Source organism: Pristiophorus japonicus, chromosome 7 (genome assembly GCF_044704955.1).
Source record: "Pristiophorus japonicus isolate sPriJap1 chromosome 7, sPriJap1.hap1, whole genome shotgun sequence".
NCBI classification, from domain to species: domain Eukaryota; kingdom Metazoa; phylum Chordata; class Chondrichthyes; family Pristiophoridae; genus Pristiophorus; species Pristiophorus japonicus.
In genome coordinates, this window is record NC_091983.1 from 91261283 (window position 1) to 91286087 (window position 24805).

The following is a 24805-nucleotide window of genomic DNA, read 5'->3' on the forward strand; positions in this document are numbered from 1 at the left end:
TATTGGGGAAAATGGCGTTTTTTAAACTTACGCCAGAAAACCAACTTACTCCAAAAAAATTGGAGCAAGTCATGGCTCAAAATTGGGCCCAAAGTCTATCTTCCCTTTCTTAATCATTTTTTTAGTCATTCTTTGCTGGCTTTTAAAAGCATCCCAATCTTCTGTCCTCCCACTGGTTTTGGCCACTTTGCATGCCCTTGTTTTTAATTGGATACCATCCTTTATTTATTTAGTTAGCCACCGATGGCTATCTTTTCTTTCACACCCTTTCCTCCTCACTGGAATATATTTTTCTTGAGAGTTATGAAATATCTCCTTAAATGTACACCACTGTTCATCAAACGTCCTGCACTTTAATCTATTTTCCCAATCCACTTTCGCCAACTCTGCCCTCATACGTTCATAGTCTCCTTTATTTAAGCTTAGTACGGAGGTTTGAGATCCAACTTTCTCACCCTCCATCTGAATTTGAATTTGAAATTCAATCGTGCTATGATCACTCATTCCAAGGGGATCCTTTACTCGGAGATTGTTTATTAATCCTGTCTCATTCAACAGGACCAGATCTAAGATAGCCTGCCCCCTGGTTGGTTCTGTTATATACTGCTCAAGGAACCTGTCCCTTATGCACTCTATGGGCCCAACATTGCCCAAGCCATTTTTTTCGACACACTGACCTGAAGCGCGGCAACTTTGCGTGTTGGAAAGGGCGCAAGAAAAAAGGGGCCCCATCCTCGCCGCTCTTCGGAGTCCCCGGAGTCTACAGGGAGGGGGCAGGGGGGGGGGCGGTGGGTGGAGCAACAGGCCAGCGCAGAAAGCACTGCCGGCACCTGCGTCCATGCTCAGTGAGGGTTGCGCGCATGCTCCTGCCCTCTCAGCGTGTCCTGTGGGCTGTGAGCAAGACCCAATACTTGCAGCCCCTATCCCTGGCCGAAGGGACGCCCGATCTCGCCGCACGCTAACCCCGGCTGAGTGGCCTCCCGCACTGACCGGATGGCCCGCTGAGTTCCCGGGCGAGGTAGGACTTCGGTTCTATTTTTTATTTAGTGGCTGTGTTTGAGACTTTTGATTGGGTGGGGGCGGGGGGGGAAGGAGGAGAGATTTTTGCGGGGGGAGGAGGAGAGTTTTGGGGGGGGGGGGGAGAGAGTGTATTGCGGGGGGAGAGAAAAACTGTATTGTGGGGGGAGAGTAAGAGTGTATTGGGGCGGGGGCGGAGGAGATAAAGAGAATTTTGTATGCCACCATCTCTCTCTCTCTCTCTCTCTCTCTGGCTATTCCCCCTCCCGTGACATTGTGGCCAGCAGCTTGCATTTCTCTGGTAGGATTTACTTCATTTTTATTAGTATTTTAATTGTTTGAGCTTTTCCTTGCAATGTTTGGTGCTTGGTTGTTGAGGTCCTCTCCAGTTCCCTTCCCTCCCCTATCCCTGCCCTAATGTCAGCTGAATGTGCGCTACTTTTTCTTCACTGCCCGTAAGGTTTTTCAGAGCTGGCCACATACGCTGACCTAAGTCGTTTTGGAGTAAGTTTTTGCTGGCCAAAGTGGCATAAATGGCCAAAACTGGCATTAAGTGTCTGGGAATGCCCCCTTTTGAAAAAAAAACTGACCTAAAAAAAAAAATCATACCTAACGGACTTACTCTGGAGCAAATTTTGGGGGGAAAATGGCATTTTTTTAAACTTATGCCAGAAAAAACAACTTACTCCAAAAAAACTGATGCAAGTCATGGCCAAAATTGGGCCCTATGAACTCTTCCTCAAGGCTACCCTGACCAATTTGATTTGTCCAATCAATATGGAGTTTAAAATCACCCAGGATTATTGCTATTCCCTTTTTACAAGCCCCCACTATTTCCTAGTTTGTACTCCAACCAACAGAGTTGCTACTGTTAGGGGGCCTATAGACTATGCCCACCAGTGACTTTTCCCCCTTATTATTCCTTATTTCCATCCAAACTGTTTGAACGTCCTGATCATTTGAGCCAATATTGTTTCTCACTATTGCAGTGATCCCATCCTTTATCAATAGAGCTACCCCATCTTTTCCTTTCTGCTGTCCTTGCGGATTGTCAAATACCCCAGAATATTTAATTCCCAGTCCTGTTCACCTTACAACCACGTCTCTATAATGGCTATCAGATCGTACACATTTGTATCTATTTGTGCCGTCAACTCATCTATTTTGTTACGAATGCTACGTGCATTTAGACAAAGTGCCTTTAAATTTGTTTTTTTACCCTTTTTTCCTGCTTGTTTCCTCTCTCCTTCAAACTCACTTTCTTTATTTTTGCTTTTTAATTCCAGCTTTACTCCCCTTCCTATTGAATCTATTTTTAGGTTCCCTGAGGTAGAAAGTCAGCCATTATCTTACTGATTGGGGGAGCAGGCACAAAAGGCCAAATGGCTACACCTGCTCCTGTATGTTCACTCCTTGAGGTTGAACAGCGATTTACTGGTACTTTTTTCAATTTAGTGTACCATATTCACTATTCACGGTGGGGTCTGCTCTATATTGGGGAGAGCAAACGCAGATTGGGTGAGTGCTTTGCTGAACTCTGCCATTCAGTCCGCATGCATGACCCTGAACTTCCGGACGCTTGTCATCTCTGCCCCACCCCCACTCTGACCTTGCCCTCCTTCGCTGTTGCAATGAAGCTGAATGGAAGCTCAAGGAACAGCACCTCATCGTTTGATTAGGTACTTTACAACCTTCCGGACTCAACATTGTGTTCAACAATTTCAGATCACAACCCCCCGCCCCACCTTTTGCTTCGAACCATCATCCATTTTGTCATTTAATCTCTCCTGCCTTCCACACCATCACAGACCTTCTCTTTTGTTCTTTCCTCTCCTCCCACCTTTCCAAGCCTCTGTACTTGCTTGAAAACTGTTACATCTCTTAACTTTATCCAGTTCTGACAGAAAGTCAATGACCTGAAACGTTAACTTTGTTTCTCTCTCCATAGAAGTATTACAATGTATTACAATATATTTGTAGCACAGAAACAGCCCATTCAGCACGATAGATCCTTGCCGTGTATATGCTCCACACGAGCCTTCACCCACCCTTCTTCACCGAACCCCATCAACATATCCTTCTATTCCCTTCTCTGCTATTTGCCGCAACTACTCCTTGTTCCATAATCTAACCACTCTTGGGGTAAAGAAGGATTTTTAATGCTATCTTATATTTATGGCGAAAGATCAACGACCAAAAATGTTAACTCTGTTTCTCTCTCCATGGATAGTGCCTGCCCTGCTGAGTGTTTCCAGCATTTTCTGTTTTTGTTTCGGATCTCCAACGTCCACAGTATTTTGCTTGTGTGTTATATTTATGGCCCCTAGTTCTGGTCTTGCCCAGAAGTGAAAGTATCTTCTTTACATCTACCCTTTCATAATCTTAAAGACCTCAATCAGGTCATGCTCCCAGTCTTCTCTTTTCTAGGGAAAAGAGCCTCAGTCTCTTCAATCTTTTCTGATAGGTATAACCTCTCAGTTCTGGTATAATTCTCGAAAATCTACTTTGCACCTTCTCCAGTGCCTCTATGTTGTACTTGATGTATTTATGGTACCTGACCTGCTGAGTATTTCCAGCATTTACTGTTTTTATTCCTCTTTAATAGTCAGCGGCTTTGTTGGATTTGTACCAGTGCCACGTGTGCGACAGGCCAAGCTGTTCCTGGGCTTGTATCCTATTCTAACAGGGGAAGGACTCCCATTGGAAAACCGAGCTGGGCCCACCATCTGTGCTGGAAGTGCAGGCAAGTGCAGCTAAATCCCATTTTCCCCATTATTGCAAAAGTGGGGCCTATATCCAATAATTAACAGAAATTTAGCAGGTGCTTAGACAAAAGGAAGTGAAAGAAATGTTGAATAATTCTAAAATGTCAAAACTGCTAAAATATCAGCACCAAGGATGTAACAAATATTGCATGGCTATTAATTGAAAAATAAATATTGGTAAAATGTTCTAATTTGTGCTTTTCTTTTTCATTGTACTTTTCTGACACTCATTCTGTTTTGATGTTTTGTTGCTTTTACAATATATAATCTTTGGAATTAGCAACCATCTGGTACAAATTAAAACAGAATTTATCTCATGCTAATGAAGAATAAGATTGGATAAAATTGAATCAGCTTTTAAATATATAAAATGGATGTAGCAGAATGTTATCAGGCTGTAAAGTTATTCAATGTATTTCTGATAACAATATGAACCACCAGAGTACATTGTATACTTCTAAACTTGCATATTTCATTATTGTAATAATGTAACGAATTGGCTTGGCAATCTTTGTGAGCTAATTATGGGAATAAATACAACAGCAGTTCCGTGCAAGAACAATTCTAATCAATTATAAATCACTCCAACTGGGTACAGCCAGACAACAGTTACTGATCCACAACAGTTACTGATCCAAAAACCAAACTACTTTATTTCCTTCCCCAAACTTGCATCCTTTTTTTAGATTTCATTGAGTAGCTAGACTTGTAAAACTACTTTATATGCAGGCAAAATCATAGTTTGATCATCGAATATAGTCACTAAATTGCAAGTCATATCCATGGGCTTAAAACCAGACTTCTGACTAGAATTCAGACCTCACTTATTAATAGTGCAACTAAGCATTCTTCTGCAACCTGTTATACTCACATCAGACAACAGAGGGAGTTGTTACATTAGTGAACGCATATTTGCAATTTCCATTGTAAATATCACTGAATAAATGTTCTAATTTAGCACTTGCAGTGCAGAGCTTTACAAAAGGAAAGGCATAGTAGAAATTTAGGTGCAGAGGGCAATGTGCCGAATTCACGGTCTATACAATAGTTCATCCATTAAACCTTCAATCTCCAGTCTGACAAAATCTATCTCTTCTCTTTTCAAATGCCAACAGACCTGCTCTATTTCCAGTATTTTATGCTTTCATTTCAGATTTCCAGATAAAGTAGTTGATGCTGATAACATCATTTGAAAAAAAGAGCAAAATTAGGCCAGGATGTGGCTTTTCCCAACATCAAAATGTGAGCCATTTTCAGAAAGAATCAAAGGCCTGATTTTCAAAGCATGATGAAAAATGACCGAGACAATTTGTATGCTATAACCAGCCACAGATGGCAGCTGACTTGGCGAAAAATATCCTTTTTACCTGTGAGGAATGACCTAGCTTCCACTCAACTTCATGGTGCCCTATCACTAAGCAGCTGGCATCGACGTGAATCTGCTTCTCTGTCTCCGTAATGTTGGTACAGCCACGCACTGTTACTGGGCGACTTGAATGATCCATTGTTTACAGATGCCCATACAAAACAGAGAGCACCCAGAATTTCTGAAACAAGCCAAAACCTTATGCAAGCATGACTCTGTTCAATTTTGTTTCAAATCGCATGAAACTTCTTTGTTATTTAAGTGACAGGTTGGTGTTCATATGTTGAAATGTGAATGGTTAGACAAATGGAACACGCCATGGTAAATTGTAAGATAACAAGACTATATGCAGCAACGCAGACATGTTTTCAATTCATTCTGTGGCATCCCATGTGGTAGGAAGAAGAAAAGAAATGATCTACATTGCTTGCTGAAAGAGAAAAAAAACCTAATGTACTTTTATAAGAAGCTGTCAGAATACAGGTTTGGTTTCAGGTTGCTGAGTTGCAGTGATGATCCCTGCAGTAATCAGAGAGTTTAATTGCACTGTACTGATGATACATTCAGATTATCATATTCCCCTGTGGTTGTTCTCAGAGGTCACTATGACCAAAGTACACCAAGTTCATAAGAGGATAACCAGTTTAGTATAAAATGTTATCTTCTAGGAATACTGGAGTGTATTTTCTGTTCAGGATGCATCAGTGTTGCACCAGATGTGCCCAAACACAGGTCACATTGTACATGCACAGTGCAGAACTTGCAAGATTTTATTTTCCAAGATCCATGTGCTGGGAGGATGTTGCCTGCATGGGTGGGATATCCGGAGAAATAAGATTTTAAAAGTTGCAACTGTGCATTAAAGGGGCACTCATTGGGCTTTATTTTCCCCAGTTATCGGTGCTGTTTTTTTGGCGTGCGCCACTTTTTTGGTGTAAATTAAAATATCCAAGTTTCCCCAAAGTTTCTGCGCCAGCGTAACTCAATTACGATTTTTTTAGCTTCGGATTTTTTTGCATAACTTGACGTCTGCACCAGTTTTTCACCTTTAAGCAAGTTTGGCCACCTTACATTTTTCCTCGGACGCCATATGAGACCACTCCCAAAAAACCTTCTGGGCACTTAAGAAAAACCACGCACATTAAAAAATCGACGCAGAAAGACGCCATTGCTTTTAGGCGAAGTTTTGCAGGGAGTCAAGAATATGCATCACGGAGCTTAATTTTTTTCAAACTCAAAAGAGAGAAAATGGAAGTCTAATGCAATTCTTTAATTTTTGATGTTTTTCAAAGTACCATGCCACCACAAATGTCTCCTCACTGAGCTTGAGGGTCGGAGCGTTGGCCGGCAGAATCGCTCCCTCACAGGGGCTCGGGGCTCAGATTCAAAAGAAGCTCGGGGGGGTGGGGATGGAAGTGGATGCCAAGCCCCTGTGTCCAGGCGAGGGAGCGATTCTGCCGGCTGACCCTCGAGCCCAGTGAGGAGACATTCGGTCGGTTGTGGGGTGGTACTTTGAAAAAATTCTAAAATTGAAGAATTGCATTAAACATCATTGACCCAAATATCTTCATTGAATGCCTAGCTTCCCGTTCCAAGCAAGCCTATTGCGTACGCGCAGGCCAGGGTGTGGTCCATACTAGGGCGTCGACCTTGGGGAGAGAGAGAGGAAAGAAGCTTTAAGTCCTTTGTCCTGCTGTTTTGAGCTTCTTGCAAAGCTACAATTTAATTATGGGGGCAATATTGACAATGCCATACCTTGTGCAAGCCTTCTTTGTGATGGTGCTGCGGAGGAGATGATTGATTCGACATCATCGCATGAGGAACCTCAGAGCACATAGGATGATGGGCAGGAGGCCTTGCCCATATCGGGTATATCGAGACAGGCGTTCATGCCTGCACCTGAGTGATGCAGACGGTGTGAGAAGGCTGCGTTTCCGCAAAGAAGTTGTAACCAAGATCTGTGAGTTTGTAAAAGCAGACCTGCACCCTAGACGCGTCAGGAGGACTGCTTTACCAGTTGAAGTGAAGGTTACAGCTGCATTTTCATTTTATGCATCTGGATCATTCCAGGCCACAACTGGGGATGTGTGCGCCATTTCTCAACATGCAACACATATCTGCATTTGGCAGGTGACTGCTGCACTATATGTCTGGAGGAATGACTACATAAAGGTCCCCATGATCGCCCAGGCAATGCGTGACAGGGCTGTGGGCTTCTCCAGGATTGCTGGCTTCCAGAAGGTACAGGGCTGCATTGATTGTACCCACATCACCTTGCGAGCACCTTTGTAGGATTCTGAGATGTACAGGAACAGAAAAGGCTTCCACTCCGTGAATGTGCAGCTCGTCAGTGACAACATGCATCGCATCATGTCAGTTGATGCGAGATACCCTGGGAGCACCCATGATGCGTTTATCCTACACAAGAGCGCTGTATCTGTCATGTTTCAGCAGCAGCCAGAAGGGCAGGGCGGTCATGATGCCCCTATGCATAACCCAGGCGGAGGCTGACCGGGAATACAACATGTTGCACATTGCGACGCGCAGCATAATAGGAAGGACCATTGACATCTTGAAGCAGCATTTCTGATGCCTGGACCATTCCGGAGGCTACTTGCTATACTCCCCTGAAATTGTCAGTCAGTTTACTGTTGTGTGCTGCATGCTGCATAACTTAGCCATCATGAGGCAGCAGCAGCTGGTAGTAGAAGACCCACTTGAGGTGAGAGTGGCTAATGATGAGGAGGAAGATGCAGATGAAGAGGAGGAGCAGGAGGACGAGGAAGCCATGTAACTACCTGAACACAGAGCACGATGGCGGAGGAGGGCGGGCCATTGTGCCGCTTTAACCTTTGCTTGAGCCTTGTGCCAGCAGCTCATCCGTGAACGCTTTGCTGCCTGAGGGCTCAGCGGCAACTATTCCACATGGACCACGTTTACTGTTTGGACCTGTTCTGTAATGTTGTGTTGTGTTAATAGAACAAATAATGTAAATGATTATTCTTTCGTTCAAAAAGTTGTGTTAATAATAAAACAAATAATGGAAATAATTCAGTTATAATTTAAAATATATTTTATTCAAAAGTTTAACACTTGTTTGTACTTAACTTTAATTAAAAAAATTCTTGTATCAAACTTTGAAGTTTTCAGTTAAGATCACTTACAAACTTTTAAATTGTAAACTTACATAAAACTTACAACAATAACAATAATAACAACAACTTACAACAACAACAGCAGCAAAGAAAGGCTGCACCCATCTCTCCTCCACCTTATTCTATGACCGCCCGCTGCGCTTGGTCTTGGTGACTCCACCCCTGTCCGCAGGCGGTGGTGCAGCGTTTCTCGGGTTGGTACCAAGCTTATTCTTTCGAGCATCAAGGACAATGCGCAATTCTTGATGGGGGTGTGTAGGCAGGCGGTAATGTGGAAGACCTGGCTTGGGCCCCTTCAGAGGCTGGTTTGGGGATTGGAATGGGAGTGGCAGTTGATTCTGTCAATGGCCGCGGGGTTTGTGCGTGTTCGCTTATTGCAGCAGTTAACTCTAACATTCCCTCCCTCTTATGCCCTAACAGTGTGTCAACTACCTGCAACGTTCCCTCCCTCATATTCACCGACAGTGTATCAGCTACCTGCGACATTCCCTCCTTCATATGCCCGGATAGTGTTCCCTTTTCTTGTGAAAGTGTTGTTACTTTTCCCGACAGTCCTGATACCTCATCACCCACCCCACTGATGGTGTCCAGGAGTGATCGGGTAAGGTCAATGCTCTCCGCACTCATTGCCATCATCTGAACCACATCTGTTAGATCCTGCACCTCAGGAGATCGCTGTTGAGTTCTCCTTCCCCTCCTCACTCTGGGTGTGCCTCGCTGCATCCTACTGGGACCCGCAGCCTCAGACGGTGGGGCCCTGGGTGTGCCTCGCTGCATCCCACTGGAATCCCCAGCCTCAGACTGTGAGAAACCATGGAATGTCCCAACACTCGTACCACTCAGGAAAGGGGCTGGCATCTCAATGGGCACCTGCACCTCCTCCAGAGTGAGTACAACAGTGGGGGCTTCATCCTCCCCCTCCCCCTCACCTCCATGCACTTGGTCTGGAAGGTGGTATTGGAAGATGTTCTCCTTTTCAGGCTCGACGGCGTCTGAATGTACTTCTGCATCGGCTTCAGCCTCGTCAGGTTTGGCCTCAAGTTCTGCAAAAGATAAAAGAACAGACAAATGGTTAGCAGCAGAGGAGGAGGCAGGGAGGCAGGGGGAAAAAGTCACTGGTGGGCATAGTCTATAGGCCCACTAACAGTAGCAACTCTGTTGGTCCGAGCATAAACCAGGAAATAGTGGGGGCTTGTAAAAAGGGAACAGCAATAATCATGGGTGATTTTAAACTCCATATTGATTGGACAAATCAAATTGGTCATGGTAGCCTTGAGGAGGAGTTCATAGAGTGCATAAGGGACGGGTTCCTTGAGCAGTATGTAACGGAACCAACCAGGGGACAGGCTATCTTAGATCTAGTCCTGTTTAATGAGACAGGATTAATAAACAATCTCCTAGTAAAGGATCCCTTGGAATGAGTGATCATAGCATGATTGAATTTCAAATCCAGATGGAGGGTGAGAAAGTTGGATCACTCACCAGCGTACTAAGCTTAAATAAAGGAGACTATGAAGGTATGAGGGCAGAGTTGGGTAAAGTGGACTGGGAAAATAGATTAAAGTGTAGGTTGATGAACAGTGGTGTACATTTAAGGAGATATTTCATAACTCTCAAGAAAAATATATTCCAGTGAAGAGGAAAAGGTGTAAGAGAAAAGATAGCCATCCGTGGCTAATTTAGGAAATTAAGGACGGTATCCAATTAAAAACAAGGGCATACAAAGTGGTCAAAACTAGTGGGAGGACAGAAGACTGGGAAGCTTTTAAAAGCCAGCAACTAAAAAAATTATTAAGAAAGGGAAGATAGACTATGAAACAAGCGCAAAATATAAAAACAGAAAGCAAGAGTTTCTATAGGTATATAAAAAGGAAAATAGTGGCTAAAGTAAATGTTGGTCCCTTAGAGGACGAGACCAGGGAATTAGTAATGGGGAACATGGAGATGGCAGAAACTCTGAACAAATATTTTGTATCAGTCTTTACGGTAGAGGACACTAACAATATTCCAACGGTGGATGGACAAAGGGCTATAGCGGGGGAGGAACTTAACATAATCACAATCACTAAGGATGTGGTACTCAGTAAGATAATGGGACTAACGGCAAATAAATCCCCTGGACCTGATGGCTTGCATCCTAGGGTCTTAAGAAAAGAAGCAGCAGGGATTATGGATGCATTGGTTGTAATTTACCAAAATTCCCTGGATTCTGGGGAGGTCCCAGCTAATTGGAAAACTACAAATGTAACGCCCTTATGTAAAAAAGGAGGCAGACTAAAAGCAGGAAACTATCGATCAATTCGCCTAACATCTGTGGTTGGGAAAATGTTGGAGTCCATTATTAAAGAAGCAGTAGCAGGACATTTGGATAAGTTAAATTCAGTCAGGCAGAGTCAGCATGGATTTATGAAGGGGAAGTCATGTTTGACAAATTTGCTGGAATTCTTGAGGATGTAACGAACAGGGTGGATAAAGGGGAAGCAGTGGATGTGGTGTATTTGGACTTCCAGAAGGCATTTGACAAGGTGTCACATAAAAGGTTACTGCACAAGATAAAAGTTCACGGGGTTGGGGTAATATATTAGCATGGATAGAGGATTGGCTAACTACAGAGAACAGAGTGTTGGGATAAATAGTTCATTCTCTGGTTGGCAACTAGTAACTAGTAGGGTGCCGCAGGGATCAGTGCTGGGACCCCAACTATTTACAATCTACATTAACGACTTGGAAGAAGGGACTGAGTGTAACGTAACCAAGTTTTCTGATGATACAAAGATGGGAGGAAAAGCAATGTGTGAGGAGGACACAAAAAATCTGAAAAAGGACATAGACAGGCTAAGTGAGTGGGCCAAAATTTGGCAGATGGAGTATAATGTTGGAAAATGTGAGGTCATGCAATTTGGCAGAAAAAAATCAAAGAGCAAGTTATTATTTAAATGGAGAAAGATTGCAAAGTGCCGCAGTACAGCGGGACCTGGGGGTACTTGTGCATGAAACACAAAAGGATAGTATGCAGATCCAGCAAGTGATCAGGAAAGCCAATGGTATCTTGGTCTTTATTGCAAAGGGGAAAGAATATAAAAGCAGGGAAGTCATACTACAGCTATATAAGGTATTGGTGAGGCTACACCTGGAATACTGCGTGCAGTTTTGGTTTCCATATTTAAGAAAGGATATACTTGCTTTGGAGGCAGTTCAGAGAAGGTTCACTAGGTTGATTCCAGGGATGAGGAGGTTGACTTATGAGGAAAGATTGAGTAGGTTGGGCCTCTACTCATTGGAGTTCAGAATGAGAGGTGATCTTATCGAAATGTATAAGATTATGAGGGGGCTTGACAAGGTGGATGCAAAGAGAATGTTTCCACTGATAGGGGAGACTAGAATAGAGGGCATAATCTTAGAATAAGTGGCCGCCCATTTAAAACAGAGATGAGGAGAAATTTCTTCTCTCAGATGGTTGTAAATCTGTGGAACCCGTTGCCTCGGAGAGCTGTGGAAGCTGGGACATTGAATAAATTTAAGACAGAAATAGACAGTTTCTTAAATGATAAGGGAATAAGGGGTTATGGGGAGCGGGCGGGGATCTGGAGCTGAGTCCATGATCAGATCAGCCATGATCGTATTGAATGGCGGAGCAAGCTCGAGGGGCCGTATGGCTTACTCCTGTTCCTATTTCTTATGTTCTTATGGTCACATTTACATTTGCAATTCCAGTGAATAAATGAAAATATTACTTTCACTAACTACTTGACCAAAATCCTGTCACTTGTTTTTGCATTAGCCTCCAGACTTCAGGGTGGTCACCACTGCACAGTAATCTTCTGCAAGTTGGTTCCAGTGTTTCTTCATTTCTTTTGATGAAACTGCTGGTGTCGAGCTCGTGGCATCTGGCCTCAATTAATGGGCCCAAGTTTCTGGACGCGCCTAAAACGGCGCAGCCCGGACCTGGACGCCCGTTTTCCGCGCCAGAAAGTGCGCCTAAAAAAAACTTCCAGATTCTCCGGCTCCCTGCAGGTCTTCTGCAGCCGGGCACAGCGCAGCATGAGTTGTTGGGGGCGGAGCCAGGTCCCTGCGCCGAAAACAGTGCCGGGACCTCTGCACATGCACGCTACAGTGGGCGCGCATGTGCAGTAGCTCCAGGCTCCCAAAACTGTGTGGGAGGGGCCTGAAGCACGCAGCCCCTAGCCCTGGCCGAATAGCCTCACTGGGGCTGCGTGAATAAGGCTCCTCCCACGCCCAGCTCCTGCTTCCTACCGACCTGACTCGACTCCCGCCCCCCCCGCCCCCGGCAACCCGACCTCTGCGACTCTCTCTCCCCCACCCCCCCGCGACTCTCTCTCACCCCCTCTTCCCCCCCCCGGACCTCCGCGACTCTCTCTCACCCCCCGCCCCCCGGACTCTCTCTCTCTTCCGCCCCCCCCCCCACCCGAGACCCGACGCCACCTACCTGTAAATCTGGCGCGAGGTCTTGGGCCCGGCCGTTCAGCCTCCTTCTCTCCCTCCCCCCCTCTCTCCTTCCCTTCTCCCTCTCTCCCTCCTCTCTCCCTCCCTCCCTTCTTCCCTCCATCCTCTCTCCTTCCCTCCCTCCCTACATCCTCTCTCCTTCTCCCCCTCTCCCCCCCCACCTCCCTTCTCCACCCCCCCATCTCCCTTCTCCCCCTCCCCCTCCCACCCCCCCCACCCCCCTTCTCCCCTTTTCCCCCTCCCTTCGCTGTCAGAAACACAGACACTGACAGACAGAGAGTGAGAGACACACACACAGACAGACAGATAGAGACACTGACAGAGACACACTGGGGGGACCGTCCCTGCACGCTGTTGGAGGACTCCCGGTGCTGCAGTCGGTAAGTAGAAAATGTTTTATTTATTGATTTTTAAAATTTTTTTTATTTTTTATTAATTTTTTTGGATTGATTTATTGGTTGATTTATTGATGTATTTATCATTTATTATTGATGATGGCTCTTTATTTGTAAAACTGAAATGTTTAATGTTTGTAAACTTCCCTTTAAACCCCCCCCCCCATTCCCTACGCCTAATTTGTAACCTATGCCTGATTTTCTAAAGTGTAGACAAGGTTTTTTCGAACGTACAAAAATCTTCACTTACTCCATTCTAAGTTAGTATGGAGTAAGTTTTCACTGCCGAAACTTTGAAAACAGGCATAAGTGGCCGGACACGCCCCCTTTTGAAAAAAAAATTCTGTTCCAAAGTGAAACTGTTCTAACTGACTAGAACTGGAGCAAACTAAATGCCGAGAATTTGAATTTCTAAGATACTCCGTTCTACACCAGTTGCTCCAAAAAATCAGGAGCAACTGAGGCTGAAACTTGGGCCCACAGTAACTCATGCCCCCACTTCATCCTGTGAGAAATTCTTGGTCCTTGAGCCGTGTTGCATATTGTATTGCAGCAGATTTTTCCACTGTGAATTAAAGTTCTCACACACAAATGGCTCTTTAAAAATGGCCGAATGCAGGCCAGGCGATGTGTGCCCATAGCAGTCACGTAAAAAACGTCATTTTTTTTCGTGCATGTGCAGAGTTGGGGGGGGGCGGGGGGGGGGTGGGGCATTGTTTTTTCGGCGCAAACATTCGGCTCCACCCCCCGAAGCTAAAGGACAGGCTGCGCGGTGGCAATTTCAAAAATTAGAATGGGGAAACTTCCAAATTTTTTTTTTGGAGCAGTCGGGACCAAAAAAAACAGCTGTAACTCTTGCAATACGCCAAAAAACGGCATTGGGGAATATTGAGGCCATTGATCTGTGAGTTGTTAATTTTGCTGTTGGGGAAATTGCATGGCCTGCATTGGAATAGATGGCGGATGGTCGTGCAAGGGCATGGCATGGGGAGGGAGTCTGCCCCCTTTATGAGAGCACGTTAAAGGTAATGCTGAGAGAGGTGCAGCAAGAAGGGTCAGAAAGGCACTTTCCTTAGAAGTCTGTGGTCTCAGAGCTGCTTGGGAAGTGGTGACAAAGGTGAATGCCTTTCACATGTCTGTATGTCATCAGCACTGATGTAGAAAAAGTTTAACACACTGAGGAAGTTTGTCACCATAAGTGTGCATTGAATATACCTGTTTTAAGGCAATGGTATGACATGGCTGAAATACTCACATTCACCGTAACCAGTTGCATCATGTCTTTGAACACCTGATAATCATTTGAGAACCCTTTAGGCCTATGTACACAATCACAAGCTCCACAAATTATGCATGACTTCCAGCTTCCAATAATGTGGGACACTTCTCAGAAAAAGTAGGGCTACTTGCATGCTGTATGCTCATTGACTCAAATTTTCAAGGGTGAACAATTTCACAGTAATGTCAGAGCTATTTGAATATGCATCATTTCATGAATTTCTCCAAGAAAAGCTGTCTCTCTGGATGGCTCAACATCATTGTTACCCAGCTGCCCGATTTAATTTATCCGTGCAGAACCAGAAAGAAGGCAGGCCCAGTCGGTCACCACAGTGTCAGACATGCTACCGGTTTATGACGCAGCAGAAGGAGGTCATGAGCCACCTCCCCCACTGAAACATTCAGTGACATCCAGCAGTCAGACACCTCATTTCTTTCTCAATGACATCTTGCATTTATACACTTTTAACATAGTACAATGTCCTAAAGCACTTCACAGGAGCAATTATAAAACAAGATTTGAGATGGAGCCACGTAAGGTGATATTAGGACAGGTGAGAGCTAGGTTTTAAGGAATGCCTGAAGGGAGGAAAGAGAGGTAGACAGATGGAAAGGTTTAGGGAGGGAATTCTAGAGCTTAGGGCCTAGGCAACTGAGGCAGCACCTGAAAGGAGAATTACATCTCAAAAGAGAAGCACTGGGATATAAAACACTGGCAATACACCAAGCACTGCTAGAGTAATAAATGATTGGAACTGGATTTTTATTTTTTGCAAAGAATTCATTTGCATATTTATTTTTAGGAAATGAATGGTGACTCCTCTTTTCAGAGTAAAATTATACAACATGTAGCGCAACATCATCATCATCATAGGCAGTCCCTCAGAATCGAGGAAGACTTGTTTCCACTCTTAACATGAGTTCTTAGGTGGCTGTACAGTCCAAAATGAGAACCACAGTCTCTGTCACAGGTGGGACAGATCGTCATTGAGGGAAGGGATGGGCAGGGAGCTTGGTTTGCCGCACGCTCTTTCCGCTGTCTGCGCTTGGCGACGAGACTCGAGGTGCTCAGCGCCTTCCTGGATGCACTTCCTCCACTTAGAGTGGTCTTTGGCCAGGGACTCCCAGGTGTCAGTGGGGATGTTGCACTTTATCAGGGAGGCTTTGAGGGTGTCCTTGCAACGTTTCCGCTGCCCACCTTTGGCTCGTTTGCCGTGAAGGAGCTCCGAGTAGAGCGCTTGCTTTGGGAGTCTCGTGTCTGGCATGTGAACTATGTGGCCTGCCCAGCGGAGCTGATCATGTAGCACACGAGTAGCATGCTGGATACCTTTACTGGTCAGTACAATAGGACACCACCAGATTTATCTAATGTGGGATCTTGGCTTCAGCATGTCTATCGTATGCTGTATTTGTATCCATGTGGAAGTGTGTATCTTATAACATTTTCTTTTAGCCTGGTTTGTCGGTTTCAGACTCACATTATGAGTCAGGGGTCAAGAGGTTATCATGAGTTACGAGGATTCATTCATCTAATCATGAAATTTAATTAATTAAAGGTGGCACTGTTGACAGTCATAGAACAAATGCATTGTAGCAGCTTCCAAAGTAACAGTCAATTGTTGCATACAAACTGCACGTTAATTAAATGGAAACCCTTCCTATTCATAAATACCATTCCATTCTTGAACGTAGCCCATTTGACTACCCGAAAATTGTGCTGAGCTTTCTTCTCATGCTGGCTGCTTTCTATTAGAAAAAGTGACACAGTTCTTTGCCCTGGCAAACAATGCCTCAGTGACCTGATGCATACAGCGGTGTAATGAAGACTGATCAATCTGACAGTTGTCATGCAAGGTAGGTTGAATGAAGCTAGGTGCATAGAGGCTCAAAGTAGTAGTGACTATCACCACCATGATCATTTCAGTCATGTGAGACTGCCTCTCTGGTGACTGTAGGTAGTGAAGAAAGATCTCCTTGGACATGTCAAAATAACTCTGGCAATTTCCGTACACCTGCCTCATTGTGTAAGAGCAGGTCGGATCAGACCAGCTCTAAAGTAGGCACAGCTACCTCTTTTCAATCCTCCTTGTCATCTATGTGCCTAAAGGTGAGAGGAAACCACATAGGAAAACAAATCCTACCAGTGGAAGATGGTACAATTGACAGCGAAACTGCTTTGAATGATAATTGGTGAAAAAAGAAAATGAGAAAAAGTAAATATACAAAATTCTAAATGAAAAAAATAACAATGTACCAAATTACATGCAACAAATGCTAACCGAAAAGGCAAAACTAGATGTCAGAAACTTTCACTGATACTTCAGGAAGCCTTCACTGATACTTGCACATCCTGGCTAGAAAATAATAGGCGGCACTTTTAGGAGAATGATCCAGTGCCTGTATCTTGTGCTAGACTCACACATGTGCCACCAAGGCAGACCAGTGATAAATTTCCCTTATTATTTCCTAGCATGCTAGGTTCAAGTATGTTCTCCATAAACAGTAAGAGGTAAGAATAGTGTACAAAGACATTGGAGATCATCTTGCTTAAAGGTCCAGCACAGAAAGTGGGAAGTACAATTTGGAGGACAAGGGCTGGGAATAAGTTACATGTGAAGAATCAGCCAATCACAGTTGGGAATAAGTTTTGCCTTGGTGAGAAGAAATAACACAATTAAGGAAGTGTGTCATGCAGGCTATGCGTATGGGGCTGAAACTCTGTGAGGGGAACAATCGCGCAGTCCAGTGTAAGTGCCAGGATGTGACTGTCAGCCACCTCTGCCACTGGCCCTGCTAAAGGTCACAGGGTCAGGCGGAGGCAGCCTCATTTTCATCCCAGTTCCTTGTGCCATTAGAGGTGCCCGCCAGTTCTCGGAAGCTGTGATTTCTGGTTGATGTTAGTCTACTTCATGGTGGAGGTACTGGGATCCCCCAGAAAGAATATTTTGGACTAAGGATTTTTGGCCTCACTATTTTTACTATATTAATTAATGGATGCTCTGTGGCATTACTTATGATAAGTAAAGGATCTGCTGTTTGATAAGAATGGGGCTGTTATTAGTACTCATAGTATTATCCAGGCTACTGATTTATGGTGATTGAATAAGTGAAATTGCATTTTTAATTACAGGGTATTCTGGGATTGTTACAAGTGTTTAGACCATTGAATTCCCTTATTCTACATAGTTTTGTATGAAAACTGTAAACCAGTGGAATTATTATAAAAAGGAAAAACTGTAAGTGCTGAAAATTCACAGCACGTCAGTCAGAATCTGTAAAGAGAAAAGACAAGGTTACCCACCATTAGAACCCTTGATTAGTATTTGATGGTTTACCTATGGAGTCAATTTCTACCTTGACTATTTTTTTAAACCAAAGGATACACAGGTAGATGAGAGGGAACATGTACCAGGGTGCAGGTCGGTATAGTAGCAATCAGCTGTGGAGAGGTGTGTCGGGGGCATCCTGGGCTTAGGATATATTAGGTATTTGTGTAGGCTTGGTAGAACTGGGTGGGAGTACTGTAGCTTGGCTGCAGTGAGCTGGGATTGCTGATATTTCTCAAGACTGTAGAGATCCAGGAGATTAGCACAAGTGTGTTCTGGGATTTTGGGAGGGGAAGCAGGAGAGGGGTGGAAATGTCCTAGAGTTTGGCATCATTGGTGGTTGCTTGGGTTTGGCAGAACTAGAGGTGAGGGTTGTCTGGTCTGTGAACAAGGGCATTAGGTTCCTGAGACTTAGTGGGTTGAGATGATTTGGCTTTTAAAAGTTTCCCAATCCTCTGGTCTCCCACTAGTCTTGGCCACTTTGTATGCCCTTGTTTTCAATTTGATACCGTCCCTTATTTCCTTAGATAGCCACGGATGGTTATCCCTTCTCTTACAGCCTTTCCTTCTCATTGAGAATAGAGGCATTCCTGAAACTCAGGGCTAGAATCCTACATTCTTTGTTATTCTTTCTCCACGTACTCACTCACACTTGTACATTGCAGCACTTTTGTTATGTTAGCTCTGTTTCAGGGACTGAATTTAAACCACAACAAATTTAAGGTCATAATGTTCTTCTCTTTCTATCAATGCCCCCAAATAAATAACAGCAGATAAACTTCATAACACTCAGCAGCACTCACTCCATCCGTAGCAAATGCCAGCACAAATATATCCAGCCTCGGAGATTTATGTCGTAAGTTTGAAGTGTGCCCACCAGGTGAATAAACGATCACCAATGAGGAGGAGCATGTGGCAGAGAAGCAGGATCCTGCCATTGGAGGAAGAGCATATGTCCTTCGTCAGCCTTGACATTCAAACCACGAGACTCACATTTACAAGAGTGATGCTATCTGAATACCAACATTTTCTGAAGTCATTAGTGTGCGCCAAGCACCTGCAACATCTGACGACAAATGTGGAAGAGTCTAATTCCTGCACCTGTGTAATCAAACATGACTACTTATCTGAACTGCAGTTTACAAAGTAACATGTGGCAGTTCCAGGATACGAACCAAAACATTGTCATTAATATTTCTGTCTCTTAATACCAAGCATTGAAAACAAAAGTAGCCTGGTATATGGTGTGCAGATATCACAAGCACATTTTCAAGATTATTGTTCACATAACCCACAATAACAAATGGCACACAGGATGATCAAAAATGCAATAGGTCAACATTAGCAACTGGATTAACACTTCAGTTGGAGTGAGTGCAGAAGATAAGATACTCCATATCCAAAGCACCAAGATATGATGAATGGAATATTTGTTGAAACAATTTACAGTAAAGTTGTTGTTGAAGGATAGAACATGTTGATAATACAGGTACTTCCTTTTATCATATACACCAGTTGATACTGGATGACCTATTTCTATTCCATCTTTGTTGGGTTGATAAATACTTTAATCCCTTTGAAGAGCTTATATTTTGAAAGCCTGTGTGCAATATTAATATTGTTACTCTAACAAATTATGCTTTTATTTGTATTTCATAGCAACCGAAACCTATTAACATACATTTTGATTGTAAAATAGATTATCCTCATAAAACAATCATTTTGCAAGCATTCTTGTTTACCAGCTTCTGGAGAGGCATGAATAAGGCTATATCTATGCCATATATACTGATCTCAGCAGCCCTCTTAGCACATGATTTATTACTTACCCGGTATCTGGGATGAATGCCCATTGCCATAGCAACTCTAGCATACTGACTGATTGGTCGCTTGTAGCCAACTGCAGACGTAGACCTTTTCTTCATTTGGTGACTGGTAAAAACAACAGAGATCATACAAGAGTAGAATAATAGAGGCAATTGATAGTTCTTAAAACTGCTCTGAAACCCTAAACCCCATGAATTTTAATGAAGATCTTTCAAAGTAAGGCTTTCAAAATATGATTGGCATCGTAACACAAACCGTCAGATCTGAACTGATAGCAGCTTTGCATTACAAAGTTAAAGCTGTTCTTTAATTTAATAAATAATTAAATAGATGAAACTGCATCAATAAATGCATGAAATGTTACTGTTAAAATGGACAGCATCAAAGCTCCTCGCGTTCTGAAGAGGACCTGAAACATTGGGGGGAATATTTACTGACCGATGCGCTGGGGGCAAAGGGGTCCGGAAGCGCACGAAGGAAAGCGGAAGTCTGGGTTTCCCCGTAGGCTGTGGAGGTTTAACTTATCAAAGTAACTATTTGTACTAAATGCTTTCTGCGCATGCGCCTCCCGACTCCACCGCATCCCCCACCCCCCCATAGTAAAATTTGTATTAACGATTTCTGCGCATGCGTCCTCCCGACGCCCGAAACCAGAAATGGGGCCCTGAACACGTTCATTCCTAAGCCGCCGAACCTCTGACCGAGCCCCGAGCCATCCGCAGCACCACAAGCCGCCAAACCGCCGACTGGGCCCCAGGCAGGGGGGGGGCAGAAGGGGGGCGAGAGCGAGAGAGAGAAAGCCTGGAGGTGGCGGGGGGGGGGGGGGAACTGTCGGGGGGGGAAGAGAGAGAAACTTGGGAGGGTGTGGGGGGAGAGAGAAACTTGGTGGTGGTGGTGGGGCCGGCGCAAGAAGAGAGAGAGCCTGGGGGCGGGGGGGCGGGGGGCGGAGGAAGAGAAAAAGAGAGAGCCTTGGGGGGGAGAGAGAACCTTTGGGGCCTAGAGAGAGATCCTTTGGGGAGGAGGGTGGGGGTGGGGAAGAGAGAGAGAGAGAGAGCCTTGAGGGGGGGGGGGGGAAATTTTGAGGGGGGGAAAGAGCCTTTCGGTGGGGAGGAGAGAGAGAGAGAGAGAGAGAGAGAGAGAGAGAGAGAGCCGGGGGGGGGGGGGGGGAAGAGAAAACGAGCCTTGGGGGGGGGGTCGGAAAGAGAGAGAGAGAGTGAGAGAGAGAGAGAGAGAGTGCCCTTAGGGCAGAGAGGTGGGGCGGTGGGGGGAAAGAGAGAGAGATAAAGCCTTGGGGCGGGGGAGAGAGAGAGCCTTGGGAGGGGGGGAGAGAGAACCTTTTGAGGTGGAGAGTGCGAAAGAGAGCCTTGGGGGTGGGGGGGAGAGAGAGAGAGAGAGCCTTGTGTGTGTGGGGGGGGGGGGTGCTGGGAGAGAGAGAGACAGTGAGCCTTGGGGGAGGTGGGGGGGTTCGGGAGAGAGAGAGAGAGAGAGAGCCTTGTGGGGGGTGGGTGTGGGGAGAGAGTGAGAGAGAGAGAGCCTTGTGGGGGGGGGGAGGGGTGTGGGGAGAGAGAGAGAGAGAGAGAGAGACAGTGAGCGAGAGAGAGAGTGGGCAGAGAGATGGGAGGCAGGAAGAGAGATCGAGCCTTGGGGGAGGGGGAAGAGAGAGAGAGCCTTGGGAGTGGGGAGAGAGAGAGTGAGAGAGAGAGAACCTTGCGGCGGGGTATGGGGGAGAGGAGAGAGAGAGAGAGAGAGAGAGCCTTGGGGGGGGGGGCGGGGAGAGAGAGAGAGAGAGAGAGAGCCTTGGCGGACGGGGGGGGGGGGGAGGGGGGAGGGCGGGAAGAGAGAGCGAGGGAGAGTCTTGGGGGAGAGAGAGAGAGAGAGCCTTGGGGGGGGGGGGCGCGGGGAGAAAGAGAGTGAGAGAGAGAGAGATCATTGGGGGAGAGAGTGAGAGAGAGCCTTGGGGGAAGCGGGGGGGGGAAGAGAGGGAGACCCTTGGGGGGAGAAGAGAGAAAACCTTTTGGGGGGGGAGAGAGAGAGTCTTGGGGAGCGGGGGTGGGAAGAAACAGAAAGCCTTGGGGGGCGGGGGGGGAGAGAGAGAGAGCCTTTGGGCAGAGAGGTGGGAGTGGGGGAAGAGAGAGTGATAGATCCTTGGTTCCTTGGTGGGGGGGTGGGAGAGAGAGCCCGGGGTGGGGGGGGCGGGAGGAGAGAGAGAGAGAGAGAGAGGGAGAGCCTTGAGGTGGGGGTGGGGGGAGATAGAGAGAGAGAGAGAGAGAGAGAGAGCGCCTTGGCCGGGGGGGGCGGGGGGTGGGGGGGAGAGAGAGAGGGCCTTGGGGGGCGGGGGGGGGAAGAGAGAGAGAGAGAGGGGGAGGTTGCCGGCGGGGGGCGGGGGGGGCGGTGAAGAGAGAGAGAGAGAGCCTTGGGGGGGGGGCGGGGAGAGAGAGAGAGAGAGAGCCTTGGGGGGGGGGGGGCGGGGAGAGAGAGAGAGAGAGAGAGAGAGAGCCTTGGGGAGGGGGCGGGGAGAGAAAGAGAGAGAGAGAGAGCCTTGGGGGCGGGGGAGAGAGAGAGAGAGAGAGCCTTGGGGGCGGGAGGAGAGAGAGAGAGAGAGAGAGAGAGCCTTGGGGGGGCGGGGATAGAGAGAGCGAGAGAGAGCCTTGAGGGAAGGGGGGGAAGAGAGAGAGCCTTGTGGGGGGGAGCGAGAGAGCCTTGGGGGGGGGGGAAGAGAGAGAGAACCTTTCGGGGGGGAGGGAAGAGAGAGAGCTTTGGGGAGGAGGGGTGCGGAGAGAGACAGATAGAGTGCCTTGTGGGGAAAGAGACAGAGAGAGAGTCTTTTGGGGATGGGGGGGGCGTTGGAGAGAGAGCCTTGGGGGCAGGGGGGGAGTGAGAGAGAACCTTTGAGGGGGGCGGGGAGAGAGTGAGAGAGAAAGCCTTGGGGGGGGGGGAGAACCTTTGGTGGGAGGGAGAGAGAGTGCCTTGTCGGTGGGAGGGGGGCTGGAGGGGGAGAGAACTGTCATGTATGTAACCTTCATGTAACAACACTGCAATACTGTATATACTTGAGAAATGCACACATTGAACTTGTGGGAGACACTCCTCACCTGGTCATCCAGGTATATAAAGGGAAGTCCCACGCAGGGTCATCACTTCTTGGTCCTATGAATAAAGGTGCAGGTCACAGAGTGACCTTGTCCATAGAATGTGCCTCGTGTGGATTTGTGGTATTGTGTAAGGGCTTTACAGTGGCGACGAGAAACTAGAATCAACGACCCACGAGAATGGCCACCGGTAGCACAGAGGAACGGTACTGTGTTGGTGAGGACTGGGATGATTTCATTGAGAGGCTCCAGCAGAGTTTTGTCATGAAGGACTGGCTGGGAGACGCAGTGGCCGACAAGCGAAGGGCTCATCTGCTGACCAGCTGTGGACCTAAGACTTATGCACTCATGAAAGACCTGCTAACACCCGAGAAGCCGGCGGACAAAACCTTTGAAGAGCTCAGCAAACTAATCAGTGAGCAGCTCAAACCGGCGAGTAGTATACACATGGCCCGACACAGATTTTATACCCACCGACGTCAGGAAGGACAGAGCATACCGGACTTCATTGCGGACCTCCGGCGCTTGGCCAGCCTCTGTAAATTCACAGACACTTGCAGAGGGGAGATGCTAAGGGATTTATTTATTGAGGGCATCGGTCATGCCGGGATTTTCAGAAAGTTAATCGAGACCAAAAACTTGACCTTGGAAGCGGCGGCGTTGTTGGCTCAGACTTTTATGGCGGGGGGGGAGGAAACCAAGATAAATATGCGCGCAACCCTGACTCCAACATGATGATGGATCGGGGTCAATATCATAAACGCGACTCAGAGCCCAGCAGGCAGGCAAAGGCAGTTCGACACACCCCAGGCAGCAATAGACCCCAGAACAGGTTTTCAACACAGACAATGGCAGGCTGAACAGACATTTATGCCATCCTAGTGGACAATGCATTCTGGAATGGGGCTACTGACACCCACTAACAGGGTGCTCAAGAGCAGTCAAAGGGACAATCAGCGAAAATGTCTGGTAACAGCTCTTTTGTTCACAACAATGGGAATCTCAGTTCATGCTGGAGGTGTGGGGGCAGATATGCTGCTAGGACTGGCAGGTTTCAACAGTTCGCCTGCAGAAATTGTAACCTCACTGGCCATTTAGCCAGAATGTGCAGGGAACCTGTGACCAGGCTAATTTACGAGGCGGATGGACCAGAAGAGGGATCTGCGAGGCAGGATGACGCGTGGAGCAAATCACTGGACGCTGAAATTCAGCGGGTTCATGTGGCAAACATTCACAGCTCATATACCAAAACGCCACCTATGATGATGAAGGTCCTAGTAAACTGCATCCCGGTACACATGGAGCTGGACATGGGGGCCAGCCAGTCACTCATGAGCGTTCAACAATTCGAAAAGCTATGGCCACTCAAAGCCAGCAGACCCAAACTAGAATGCATTGAGACTCAATTACGGACGTACACCAAAGAAATCATTCCAGTGCTAGGCAGTGCAATGTTGGCTGTCACACACAATGGATCAGTGAACCGGCTGCCGCTCTGGATTGTCCCGGGCAATGGTCCTGCATTGTTGGGGAGGAGCTGGTTAGCTGAGATGAACTGGAAATGGGGGGATGTGCACGCAGTGTCATCTGTGGAGTGAAGTTCATGCTCACAAGTCCTACAGCAATTTGAGTCGCAAATCCAACCTGGCGTCGGGACGTTCAAAGGTACCAAAGTAGTGATTCGCATCACCCCGGACGCCAGACCAGTGCACCACAAAGCCAGAGCTGTGCCGTATGTGATGCGGGAGAAAATTGAGAGCGAATTGGACCGTTTGCTGAGAGAGAGCATCATCTCGCCCATTGAATTCAGTGACTGGGCGAGCCCCATTGTTCCCGTCCTAAAATCGGATGTCTCGGTCAAGATCTGTGGCGACTACAAGGCCACTATCAACCGGGTGTCCCTACAAGACTAATACTCGCTTCCGAGAGCAGAGGATCTTTTTGCCACGCTGGCAGGCGGCAAGCTGTTCACCAAGTTGGTCCTCACTTCAGCCTACATGACCCAAGAACTGGCCGACGAATCCAAACTACTGACCACAATCACCACGCACAAGGGACTGTTTGTTTACAACAGGTGCCCGTTTGGCATTCGATCAGCGGCCGCGATCTTTCAAAGAAACATG

General features: G+C 46.5%; 1 protein-coding gene across 3 annotated transcripts in view; it reads right to left on the bottom strand.

The window, feature by feature from the left end:
• The window catches only part of LOC139266807 (kinesin-like protein KIF3C), a 286002-nt gene that overhangs the window by 15440 nt on the left and 245757 nt on the right, over positions 1 to 24805 (bottom strand). For all 3 annotated transcript variants that reach the window (XM_070884408.1, XM_070884409.1, XM_070884407.1), the window contains exon 8: positions 19596 to 19698. In XM_070884408.1, coding sequence (XP_070740509.1) covers positions 19596 to 19698 — 103 coding nt within the window. The remainder of the gene's footprint in view (positions 1 to 19595; positions 19699 to 24805) is intronic.